The following is a 12,840-nucleotide window of genomic DNA, read 5'->3' as shown; positions in this document are numbered from 1 at the left end:
CCCCAACCCCTACCACCCAAACAAGAGCGTTCAATTGCCAAGATCACTAGCCTGACAAGTCGGAACCAAAATGAGGGGGTCTTTTAAAGAATCGTTTCCCACTTCTAGAAGGGATTTTGTCACATTCTTGCGCAAGTGGCTCACTTCCGGAACCATTTTATACCCTGAATGGAGGGCCGGAATAGTCAAATCGCCTTACAGGCGCTCTCTAGGCGCTCGAGTGTATCGGAGATGACACCAGGTACTTCAAGTATTTATGGTGAAGATGTGACTCGGGCTGGTGCCACACACGATATAAACTCTGCTGCTGGTGAAACTCACCAACCGCACGATGAATTGCCCGCATATTCGCGCGCGGCGCCTCCAGGTCAATTTGCTGGGCGAGGGAATAGCGCAGTACTTCATCGCTCCGGAGAATTTCCATTCTTCACGATTCTGTTCCTTGCGCTGATTATGTACTCCTGGGTTGTTTTGGTCATTTTATCATTCCGCCCAATAAGTACGCATAGTTGGGAACCTCATACGGGCAGATACAACGACTACCCGAAGAATTTGAACTACAAGCTGGATGAACGGTTGTATCGATCTGCAAGAATCATACAGTCCATCGCTAGTGCGCTGGTATTACCATGGACCTCCGCTGTTTGCGCCTACGCTGCTGTGATCTTCGTTCAGAATCAGAAGGATGGGTTGAGTTTGACTATGCGTCAAGTTATGAACTTGGCCGATCGTCGTTGGATGGATGGTACAATCATTGCAGACATATTCTCTGGAGGCTGGAAGAAGAATGGAAGTACTTTTCTAGCTGTGGCTATTTTTCTCCACTTCTTCGCCCTTCTGATCTATCCGATTCAGTCCATCGTTATCAGCCCAACGACGCGGCATGTTCCCACTTTCCCAGTTGAAATGGGTCAAATAAGCGACCTTTCCCGTATGAGAGAAGACCAAGATCATATTCTTGGAAGCGATGTTGTTCAGGCACGCAGTGCTTTTGCCAAGGCAGATAGACACACTTGGCAGCCACAGCTTTGGGAGGAAGGGGGTCATCAACAGTTCGCTACTTTCAAGAACTTGTCAGATATGAACAACCCGTTCTATTGCCCTTTACCCAACGGGTTCAATGGCGGAGTTCTCCGTCAATACGCCCCTCGTATCAATTCAAATGCTACTGTTCAAGTAGTCGACAGAAGTGAATATGCGCGAGACTGTGAATATGAGTCCGCCAATCTATTCGCCAGGTACTCATCCGTTTACACGCGAAACCCGGGAGGTACATATGAGAATAACAGAACCTGGGAAATATCGGCTTGCATGATGTCCACCAGCACAGGGTCCCCTTGGGTAGAGACACGGGATCGTCAGGAATTTAGCGAAACACTCTACATCAACGTGACCAACCCGGATATAGATTATTCGTTATCTCCTCTAGCCAATGGCACGCTTTACAAGATCAATCTTCGAACAATAGCTGGATACTTCGAGCTCCCGAATTACATGAACAATCAGACTGCAAGCCCGTTGTTTTTCTCGGATCCCACGGGAGGTTGCGAGGAAGGTGGCTATGGATGTGTTCGACAGGCTGCGCGATACTACTACAATCCCAGCCGCCAGGTGAAACGCCAATCTGATGATACAGACAATTCCACAATTACTACCGACGAGACACTCCCATGGAAGCATATGATGACTGCGAGAAAGGGACCCTTGATGACAACTGCGCTCGCTATCTTCGGCCCCGGATCCTTTCTCAATACCTTCTTTGCTGAATACGACTCGATGAAAAGAAAATTGATTGATGCCAATATTTCCAGCGGTGACATTGACTATTCAAGGGCCAATTCTCTTTGCATTGAATTGGCTCCTCTTATGAACATGTACTCCGCGTCAGGACTTTCTTATGTGGGCACGGATTCGTGTATCTCGAGCTATTTTTCGGAGATTGGGAATTATTATTACTCTTCTAACCCCCACGACCTGGTGGCAAGATGGCTTGATTCTATGTTCAATGATCGAGAAGTTCTGAAAAATACTTTTGATGCCGCCGCTTTCCTTGTGAACAAGCGATTCGTCGAAGCTCTATATCCTACATTCGATATATATCAAGATCTCGGCGCGGAAATCGGAGCCCCAGAGTCTACGGTGGCCGGTATAATTGTTGCAACTATTTTCCTGGGTCTGTGGATCATTCCATTGATTGCTCTCGCATTTTATGGAAGTGTGAATCCACGCTGGACTTCACGACTAGATTCCTTTGCAATGCTCCGTTTCGGAGCCTTCTATGGAAGTGGAATTTTCCCGATGCTGGTTTCGCGCAAGACTAAAAATATAAAGGAGTTGGATGAAGTTTCTGGCGTTGTTCGTGATGCTGGAACTGTTAATGATGATCCAATCATTCCCGTTGGTCGCGTTGGTCTTGGGGAAGGAAAGCCACTGCGACGATCTAGAAGGTATGAATGTTATAAAGGGGATAGTGAGCCGTTGACTCCGTCGGAGCTCAGCAAGATCAGACGTGGAGGTTGATAGCGGTAGTTTGCTGTATGAATAAATGTGATTCTCGCAAGTTCATTTGTTTCCATCTTGCTTTTAGACTTGGGTGGTCATACTAGTGTAACGGGATAGGATGCTCGAGGCAACACGGTGGGTACGTGCAGGTCGAATGGGGCAGAAGGATGAGGATAAACAACACCCCAACTAGGGCTAACTGCCAGCACTCTCTCGAATAGGCTGGAACTCGTGTAATTGATCTCTGTGTGATGCTAAAGATGCTATCTAAATGAATGTATATAAGCTCCCTTCCAAATTAGGCCAATTCCCTTACATAATCCTTCTACTGGCAGGCAGGCCGATACTCCCCACTACACTAGTACTTGCTGTCTAATTTCTGTCCTTCAGAAAGACCTATACTGTAGATGCATGATATTGGGCGTAATTACTTCTGTATTCCACTCCTGTACATCCGTCATGGCTCCAGGGATCTGTATACTTCTTTGAGTCCTGCCTCATTCAAGTTCAATACAATGTGTCTCATCTAGAAACATCCGCATTGGCACCACACAGAAATCTTTCGTTCCGTTAGTGATCTTCCTTTGATCAACGTCACGGACAAAGGTTTCGGAAATAATGTTTTTGTCGAAAAAGAGAGAGAGATGAATGATCTCATCGTATCCCTTTCAATCTAATTTAAGCTTTCTTTATGGAGGAAAATGGGATTGTTTTAGAGATTGCTCGAGGTGGGACTAGGAAAATCATTTATAAACCTCTCTGCAGTCAGTACATTCAATTAAGGATCCCAAAATAGGCTTCTATATCTAATCGGTATATCAGAAATCTCCCATGCCGAGCCCCAGTCGCAATTTTCGAAGTGAGACATACTCCAGTGCGCAGAAACGCCGTGACGGAGCATTGGTGCTCAGTCGATCCCCTAGAGGTAGGTCATTCTAAGCCAATTCAAACATTTTAAAGCTAATTAGGATTTGGAATAGGAGAAGCCAGTAGTTCGTACAAAGGTAAATGTTCGGACCATACTACCAGAATGCCTCGTCGAGCTCAAGGAAGCAAGAAGCCAAGTCCATTACTATTATATCTCGCCTGTAGTGGAACTAGGAAAACAGCTGAGCGCAGAGTAGCGGACAAGAAAGCCAAATATAAAGGAAAAGAGAAGCAGAGACCCCCCTAAGAAAATTACTTATGCTGACTTTTCAGTTCCTGGTGGCCGACTTGTCAGATCTACTCGTAAGCCCGAGCGTGAACAGGGACAATATGAGTTGAAGAAGACCAGTAGAGTTCTTGGGTGGTGAATTGAAAGATCATGAAAGAGTGTTTGCCTATATAGACCGTCGTGATAGACTAGACTATTTACTTCCGCAGAGCCGGAAGGCAATGTCCGCACTGCATATGAATATCGATTATCTTCAAGTTGTACCCAAGTGAATGTTTATTCGTAGACAGACTCATTGCTGCGGCGAATCCGGGGCTATTACTGCTATCAGTAGTATGTCAAATTGGAACTAATTCAGGAGATAGCACATGGTTGAATGATTCGATGGGAATCAAGTATTGAACACAAATATCCAGGTTTTCTACTTCAACGTATAATCTGGTTCTTGTTAGCTCTATACTTCAGTGAGATCTGCTACCGTGGTGCAAACATACCCAAGGCAGCCCTGCCTAAAGGTGTATACTGAGTACACCTTTTTTGAGCAATAATATTAAGAGGGCTTCAATTATCAAATTAATGTTAATGTTATATTTCTTCACGCCTAAGGTTCAATCTAAATAATAATACATGTCTATATTCACCAAGGAAGAATAATACCAACCCCCAGGACAGCAGCTGCGGCCCAAACACCCACCACAGAAGCAAATCCATTCCAAACAGAACCGCTGGCAGAGACTCTAACAGCTGCATTAGAAGTAGTAGCGGCAGTCTCAGCCGTACCAGACAAGGTTGCAGAAGCAGAGTGCAAGTCAGACTCTTGGTAAAGCATTGTGATCGCAGGCGCATAAGTGAAAGCACTGTAGTGAGGCTTCTCTGATTCGTCAAAAGTAACCGTGACAGTCTGTGTGTGGTATGTGGTTCCCGTTTCATATCTATTAATACGCATCTCGGTGATTGTTTCAGTGCCGCTATCCATTGGAAACTGCCCAGTTTCCAATGGATAAAGATTATAGTATTGAAATAACGAAAATGTTAAAAACTATTGTACCTAATCAATTGAAATGTCGAAACATTATCGCTACCAATTTGAAAGACTGCAAGAATATAATTGGGAATTACTAGTATCAGTTCAATCTCGTAGCAAATGTGGACAGACCATTCTCCACAATATCGGACCCTAATCTCCAGCAGCCTATGACGGACTGATTAGACAAGAGAGATTACTAATTTTTGCGTACGGCGGCTAATAAGTGCTGTAGTCCTTGATAAAGCATGGTTATACTTTTCATCTATTCTTCTAATTGGTTCTTTTGGATTCCAAATATGGGTCTGATTTTGTGATTGTTTAGGCTATCATTATGACATCCAAGGTAGGATGTCATAATGATAGTATACACAACTACAACTGTATATATATAGTTGGGCTTCAGTCAACGTCCAAATCACAGTTCAAGGTGCTTGAATGGATCTCATCCTTTTGACTGGATGTGAATATTACAACATACTAGTTCGGTTGTGTCAAATTGCTTGAGATGATGGCGTCCCCAACCCCGCAGGCAGATTTTGTCTACAAAGGCCAGTATTTGTTAGACAGGTGGCCTACTGATGGAATGGAGTATATTTTCATCGATTTGCCCAATTTTTTGAAAGATCTAGCCTCAATAGCCACCAGTTTAGTGGACGAGTCTCGTGCTAACGGGCCGTGGTTTTTATTTACCAATGTTGATGAGTCAGCATTTGATGCCATTCAATGTTCAGACCACGAGCTCGCACACAACTGTGCCTACATTTATAATCCTGAAGCTGAGACACTCTTCCTTAAAATGGAGTCAATTTACCATAGTACGGCGTCAATGGCAATCACCAGATGGATTGAACGCAAAATCTCAGATATGAACCTCAGCGACAGTCTCATATTTACAGGAACGACCAATTATGCTCTCAATCTATACGATGAGCCCGGAAATCTACGACATACCAATGAGGGGCCACTTATGGTTCGCAGAAAAAGAGCTGACCAGGCTGTTCACCCTTTCAGTATCACGCCACCTCGAACGATGGAATGGCCATCACTCATACTTGAGACAGCGTACTCCGAATCACAATCTCAAATCAGCGATGATATTCGGGCATGGCTGCTAGGCACCCATCAAGATATCAAATTTGCAATGGCGATTTTTGTCAGAGAAAGGACCCAGAACATTTCGATTGAACAGTTCGAACTTGTCAACAAGCCCACCAAATCAATCAGCCCCCGGTACATCGTCCAGCAGACCCAGAGGATGACAATCAAGCCGCCAAAGGGAAACCAAGACCCTGTGATTCAGGGCACCTTCACAATTCCATTCAGGAGCCTTTTCCTTCGAGAAGCAAGAGGAGGGGAGGCGGACCTCGTCATGGAGAGAGATGACCTACTTCGAATCGCCCGGCAAGTCTGGAGAGTCAAGTCCATTCTAAAGGCTCGTGTGCCTCCAAGGAATTAGCCAATGGAGCGGTATTTCTTTATTTTTCTCCTAGTCAACACTATTCAAATATCCCTTACTATCCAGGAGACATATCTCTCTGATTTGAGACTCATTGGGGTAGCTCCTCGGTTTTTAATTCCAATTCAAGACACCAATGTTTGCAGTATCTAGTCCTTTATCTTTGTTCAGATTGTAGGAAGCATGATCCGTCCAATGGCTGGTTTAATTTGACTGTGAGGAAAGATAGCCCAAGAAGAATGAACATCATCAAACATTCAATCAGAAAGGACCAAAAAAAAACTGGTAGAGGAGCGTATGCTAACGACTCGGTGGTTGTTCCCCATTATGAATTGTTGGGTTCATGTCCAGGTCCGTAAGGAATAACCTGGACATAGAAGACAGCCTGTCCACATTTGGTCCAAAAATGACAAAAAATACCTATTCTCACTAGCAACTTATTCTCTATTATAGCCGTGTCTTCGGTCTTGAATCTGTCACCGATAATTTTTCAGCAGTCCTCAATGCATGAGGATATTTACAAGTCGAATTGAGTGCATTTGTGACATTGTGCAAACTAGGCCTATACATACTATTTAAAAGGAAAAGCATTAGAGATATTGTATCTAAGGAATTCAAGCGAGATTTATATTTATCTTCTCTTCTCATTCGACTGCCTACTCTTACCATGTACATTCATCTATGCGTGTTTTCAAGCCAGCTCATAATGTGGCAGAAACTATACCAGTCGAAATCACCAGATTGTACTAAGTAGCTATTCATAATGGACAAAATCTCTCAAATTTATTCACATACCAACACTCCCCCTCCATGCAGGATCTTCAAGATTTGGCTCAACAAAATGTTCATCACACATTCCGTATTTAGACTGCTTGTTGAAGCATTCAGGATGTGTGCATGCATCTGCTGGGACCATTTCCGGGTGCAATTCCTTAACATGCTGACCACATAATCCATCCACATAAATATCATTCAAGCAATCACCCTGGTGGCAAGTCCTTTTGGGGTTTTTATTTTTTGGGGCTTGAGGCGGATAATCCCCACCAGCATAATGCAGATGACAGAGTCCACGTCTGTATTTTCGTCTACCACACTCTGGAAATTCGCACTCATGGGCGCCAGGGCTTATTTCATTAAGATGTGTTGTGCAAAATTTCCCAACTCGCTTCCATCTAGTACATCCCGGGAACTCACAGGTCATCTCAGTGGGATTCATTGCTTTATAATGCTTAATACACATTCCTTTCATTTTCTTCCTGTTATTGCAACTGGTGAATTGACATTTGGACTTTTCAGGATGCATTTCGCTCCAATGCTTGACGCATAAGCTTTTCATGTGGCGTATATTGTTACAACCAGAGACCTCGCAGATGTTAGTACTTGAGTGCATCAAGTTCCAATGCTTATGACATAGACCCTGTTTGCGTTTTATATTGTTGCACTGAGGCATCCCGCAGAATTTTGCATCAGCGTTTGATTCTTTCCAATGTTGAAGGCATAAACCTTTCTTCTCTTTCTTTGAGGTGCAACCAGGAGACTCACAGATCACGACATCCCCATTGAATTGATTCCAATGCTGCTCACATAGTCCTTTGGTAGTTTTCTCGTTGGTACATCCTGGATGTTGGCACTGAGTTTGACTTGTCTTATCTTGATGGATTTCACAATGAAGGAAGTCTACAAGCTCTTTGAAGCATCCGTCGACGGTGCAACGCGAAACATCATCATTGAGTCGATTCCAATGCTCGTCACATAAATTTTTCCCAGATTTTTCATTAGTACATCCAGGAAGTGGGCACACATTTGCGTATGACTTATCTTGATGCTCTGCACAATGAAGGTAGTCTACGAGCGCTCCAGTGCATCCTCCAACGGCGCAAGTTCCCCAGCTTGGTCCACCTGAGTTGAACTCAGTCGAATGCAGTTCACATAGCCCTGTTGTAAGATTTTGCTCATTGTTGCACCCTGGGATTGGGCACTCAACTAAGCCTGACCCATCTTGATGGTCTGCGCAATGAAAAAAATCCACAAGCTCTCCGGAGCACCCTTCAACAGCACATGTTAGCACAGGCCCTGGGCCCTGGCCTTCCATCTCGATATGGTGTCAATATTATTCTTCCGTATAAATATCAGGGTGCTACTTAATCTTTGATATGATTTGAAATACGGTTCGTTGATGAGAAAAAGACTCGAACTCCAGGACAACTTCGCTGCTTTTATAACCTCTGGCCGAACCTAAAAATACCCAAAATAATGGGCGGCCTTCCGAGTATAATATGACAATGGCATTCAAGGTCTAAGATGTTATCCTCGACTTTGAAAACTATTATCTGTTATTGAATCTCATTGTTGTATAAAGACCATTATTGTGTAATGTGAATGCAATTATGCAATCCTAATAGCGTTTCTTTCAAGTCTTCAATAACCAAGATAGCCACTCTAATTATAGTATGCAGCAAAGGTAGCACGTAGTAAAACGAATCTCCAACAAAAGCTTATTCTTCTACTATAAATCAAGAATAAATCTAGTTGAAAATTGTCCTCTATACAATTCTAAACATGATTATTCAAGTAGGCTCCATATGAACAGATACTAGGGTTACCTTGTGAACTCATACGAATCCTGTTGTTCGTTACTATGTTCGGTGCAGTAGCTACATTCAACCAAAAGAATGTAAAATCGGGTAAATGCGCGGTGTGCTAAGAATAAGATTTAACTGCACTCGAGAAGATACCAGAAATCAAGCTCATCTATAGCTTTCCTCTCTGGGCTTTTCGAGAACTTGGTCTTGTCTCAACTGATAACTCGTTCCACCAAGGGTAGGTCTGAGGCGCATCCTTTGATAATTCATCGGTAAACGCAGGCTACTGTTTGTTAAGAAGGATTTTTTTGAATTCAAAATGGTCTCTGAATAAGTTAGTATCACACCGAGGGGATGAAATAAGACTGCAGGCTACGTAAATCTTACTTTCCACCAAACATATGGTATAGTAGAGGGCTATCAATCAAATGTGCGACTTCTGCAGACCCAGGGTTCCGCCAAATCAGCTACCGATTTAAATGAATTGCCATGGTGCTAAAGTTGGATAATATATCCTGGGCAAGTTCGACTGCACGGGGAATAACGTCCTTAGGCTCCGGCAGAAGCTCTGCAAAGACCCCGTGTAGAACAGGTGAATGCGCGAAATATCGTTTTCCAGTTGCTGGCAAATAGGTAGCACGTTGCTATAGCCAACCATACGCGGGAGGGAAAAGGAGCTAGCAGACTCCATTGTAAGGCCAATGCTTGAAAATGGGAATCCGAATTCTGAATTGTGAGGCGCAAAGCTGTAGTGTGGTTATTATAAAGACCAAATGGATCGAGACAGATACTGACCGAATAGCCGCCGCTAGAGTTGATCTCATGCCAATACCAACGGGCAGACCATTATATGCCACTATAATACGCTTGCTACAATTGAACATAGAAAATGTTAGTATACCTCCCGGATCGCGCATTTCAGTAGGGCGCACTTGGTTTTACAATTGGCTGTGGTCTCCGTTTAGGTCGATTTCAGCGCTAAATGCCTTGCCTGCGCCTGTCAAGATGACAACCTTGACCCTATCATCTAAATCCACGGCCAAAAAGAGATCAATGAGAGAATATATCCTGTCTGGGGTAATAACATTCAGTTTGTCAGGTCGGTTCAGAGTTACGACCTGGATAGATGTAACTCAACATGCTGAGTCGGGGAAATTGGAGATACGGATGGGACTGTCCATACCAGCCACATATGTATTGGGATTAGCAATTTTTTTGAGTATCGCGAGCCATTTCTAGTCACTGGAAGGACTTTAAAAGCTCTTCGTCGTATATAAATGGGTACGTCAAATACTTGATATACATTGGGCAAACATACCAACCTTCTTACCTCTACAACTACCTCGTCAATAGTGTTTAAAGCCGAACGTAATCAAAGAAACTGACTGGGAGCCTCGAGAAATGATAATTCAAGTTAAATTCACTTTTCACTTCTGTCCATCCTACCAAAACCGATCAGACCACCGTGTGGCATTGTCAGGAGAGCAAAATCCGATTTATTTGATCAGTGAACAACCAAAACCGAGGTGCAGCAAATGATATCAACGGGCTAACCATGCAGCCAAAATACCAGAGTAATCCCAGTAGCACTGTGACAGGCGAATTAAACATTTATATGGTGTAAAATGACAAATGGCTCTATTTGAGGCTTCTAACCCGGCGTCAGAACGAAGCCCGAAAAATACCAGTTGTACAATGGCAGGACAGATTTTTGAATGCGAAGAGCAGTACAAGAGATAGAAATTGTTCTCATTTTAGTATCAAAAGCTCACCCCCGATAAACTGAGTAATTATTGTTGGAACTGGTACTAATATGCACAGTGTGCTGTGGTTCACCTCCAGGATGACAGGCTAATTGCTGCCTCTACATCTCTACATCACTTCGCTTGAACCAGGACTACGCCCGAGACACACTGGTTTCTCCACTAAAACTGATAACGGTCAGTCAGTCCATTCATATCCCGCCATAAATAAATAATAACAGAGATTTTCACCTATTGTAAAGTTTAATGCATTCACCCTGCGTTCTGCAGTATTTTTTTACTGACTTAAAGCAGTTGAGGAATTCTGATACAAGTTTGATTGTGGGCCAGAAAGAGTGCCACGTCGCCGCGCTTATATGGCCTTTATTCGGCGACAACCATGAGACCCAACAAGGCCGTGCGATAAAGTACTGGCTATGTGAACGATTGAGAAGTTAAATCTACTAGCTGTGATGTGATCACCTTTGAAGGCCGCTCACCCACAGGCGCAGTCCGCGAGTGTGCCTAGACATGGGCAATGTGTGGCTCATGGGGCCGCTCAACAATGAGCATGGGTGCTCATGAGCATGCTCAACTCGCTTAGACGTGCATCAAAGTTATAAAATATCGATCCTCCACTTGCCAAATTTGGCATGTCAGTAAAAATGTATTTAGCGAAGGTAAGCTGACATCTTCATATTATCTCAAAGCATAAACTCCGTGCGCTGTAAACATTTGGATCAGATCATTAGCGCAATGCAAAGACAAAAAGAAATCAAATTGGCCATTCCTGTTCCACCATCACATCCTTTCCATATTCAATCGTATTACTTCCAGGTCACACTATCGTGCCTCTTCATGCGGACCACTTGAGTCCCTCATATCCTGCAGCGACATCACTAAGAAGACAATAAACCATCTCAAGATTATTTCTCCTCGGCTGCCACCATGGACTTTTTCTGGCGCCACAAGCAAATACTGCAGATAGTCGAGAAAAAAAACAAGATACTGTTCCTGTCAGCGTTGTTCTCATTTCGAATTTCAGATATATGTGTTTTTGTACTAACCAAAGAGCAATACTCAGTCCCCAAATAGCCTTTGTTTCCAGACAAATTGCCTTCGATGCACCGATCCACGATTGGTAACCAATCTTTCCATTAATCTCTGCAATGTATCCAGAAAGCTTGGACGAGAATGCGTAGACGGTCGCATCCTTGAATCCCAGTTCGGAAAGGGTAGAGCACTTCAAGTAGGAAAGAGGTTTTCCCATTATGACGGCGACAACGATGAGAGCGATAAGTACAAGGAAATCTGCAGCTGCGCTGGGCAAGAATGGGAGAATGTCGTCGAAGAACAGAATGGCAGAAATTATACAATAAACGACTGTGATGGTTGTCTGATTTCGTTAGTATTTTCCATGGTCATTCCTCAGTCAATGAGCTCGTCCTTGGCTTGCTCCGTCAGATCCTTTGCACGTACCACTGAAATAGTTGCGATGAGAATATTCGGAGGAGTAGCGTTGTTTGAAACGATGGAAGAGATGAATTTGGCCGTCATGCCGATTATCGCGATTAACGAGCAGACCTGGAAAATCCGGGCGAGTTGGAATGTTGCACCGAGAGCTCCGTAGCGACCGCCCATTTTGATATTATTCACAGTGGTTTTCGAACAAAAGTTGATAAAAGATGTCGAAGTACTTGATGAAGTAAAGGAGATCCGACAGAGTCGAGAGTTGAAGGAATGAAGCAGTTGTTAAAGTATACTGCAATGGCGAGGTGCAAGGAATAGCTGGAAGACTGCAAATGAACTTGAAGGAGTGTGAAGGATGTCCAGGATAGAGATTAAGGAAGAAAGGGAATAGCGAGTAAAGATAGAATTGAATAATGAAGATGGAGAGACAAAGGAAGGCTGAGACAGGCTTATATAGACTCATCAAAGACCGTAGCCTCCTGCGAGAAATCAGAAGAAAGAAGACACACGATCTAGACCGGGCAAATCTAGAAGCGTTCAAAACATAAGACGAATCTGGACCTTTTCTGGGTGTGAATCATAGCCTCATCGTATTATTGTCATTGCTTGTCTCTTTGGTTCCCAAGCGCCGACAGCAGCAAATCAAGGTTGCGTATCCTCTCTCCACCACAGCCATCTCCACACAAGAGCTCCAGCCCCAGAATTACAACGTGCAGAAATGACAGCTATAGCTTCGCCTCATCTCATTTTGCTTTTTTAAGATCCAGATTTTCATGGGATGCATATGTAGTAGTCAATTAGTAGGGGTATGTGTGGTCGCGCGCGAAGACAAGTCTCCACTGCGGCGCTTGGAAGGGAAACCCTAATTCCGACGGGCGCTTCGCAGCCACTCGTTCCACTGGGAT

At 43.8% G+C, this 12,840-nt stretch overlaps 4 protein-coding genes across 4 annotated transcripts; 2 read left to right on the top strand and 2 right to left on the bottom strand.

The window, feature by feature from the left end:
- Positions 1 to 168: 168 nt before the first annotated feature.
- On the top strand, positions 169 to 2,520 carry N7469_005056 (uncharacterized protein; the record flags this gene model as incomplete). Its single annotated transcript, XM_056643976.1, has 1 exon — positions 169 to 2,520. One exon carries the CDS (start codon positions 169 to 171, stop codon positions 2,518 to 2,520), a length of 2,352 nt encoding a protein of 783 aa, XP_056500790.1.
- A 1,775-nt stretch (positions 2,521 to 4,295) lies between these two features.
- Positions 4,296 to 4,634, bottom strand: N7469_005055 (uncharacterized protein; the record flags this gene model as incomplete). Its single annotated transcript, XM_056643975.1, has 1 exon — positions 4,296 to 4,634. The coding sequence occupies one exon, from the start codon at positions 4,632 to 4,634 to the stop codon at positions 4,296 to 4,298; it is 339 nt and encodes a 112-aa protein (XP_056500789.1).
- Positions 4,635 to 5,190: 556 nt separating this feature from the next.
- N7469_005054 (uncharacterized protein) lies at positions 5,191 to 6,141 on the top strand (the record flags this gene model as incomplete). Its single annotated transcript, XM_056643974.1, has 1 exon — positions 5,191 to 6,141. The coding sequence occupies one exon, from the start codon at positions 5,191 to 5,193 to the stop codon at positions 6,139 to 6,141; it is 951 nt and encodes a 316-aa protein (XP_056500788.1).
- Positions 6,142 to 11,391: 5,250 nt separating this feature from the next.
- On the bottom strand, positions 11,392 to 12,106 carry N7469_005053 (uncharacterized protein; the record flags this gene model as incomplete). The annotated part of the gene is made up of 3 exons (XM_056643973.1): positions 11,392 to 11,473; positions 11,533 to 11,861; positions 11,945 to 12,106. 3 exons carry the CDS (start codon positions 12,104 to 12,106, stop codon positions 11,392 to 11,394), a joined length of 573 nt encoding a protein of 190 aa, XP_056500787.1.
- Between the last annotated feature and the right edge of the window lie 734 nt (positions 12,107 to 12,840).

Source organism: Penicillium citrinum, assembly GCF_028827155.1.
Source record: "Penicillium citrinum strain IBT 23319 chromosome Unknown utg000004l:1.0-2404223.0:1.0-2405248.0, whole genome shotgun sequence".
Taxonomy (NCBI): Eukaryota; Fungi; Ascomycota; class Eurotiomycetes; order Eurotiales; family Aspergillaceae; genus Penicillium; species Penicillium citrinum.
Note: the sequence above shows the minus strand (reverse complement) of the source record. Positions and strands in the feature narration are given on the sequence as shown.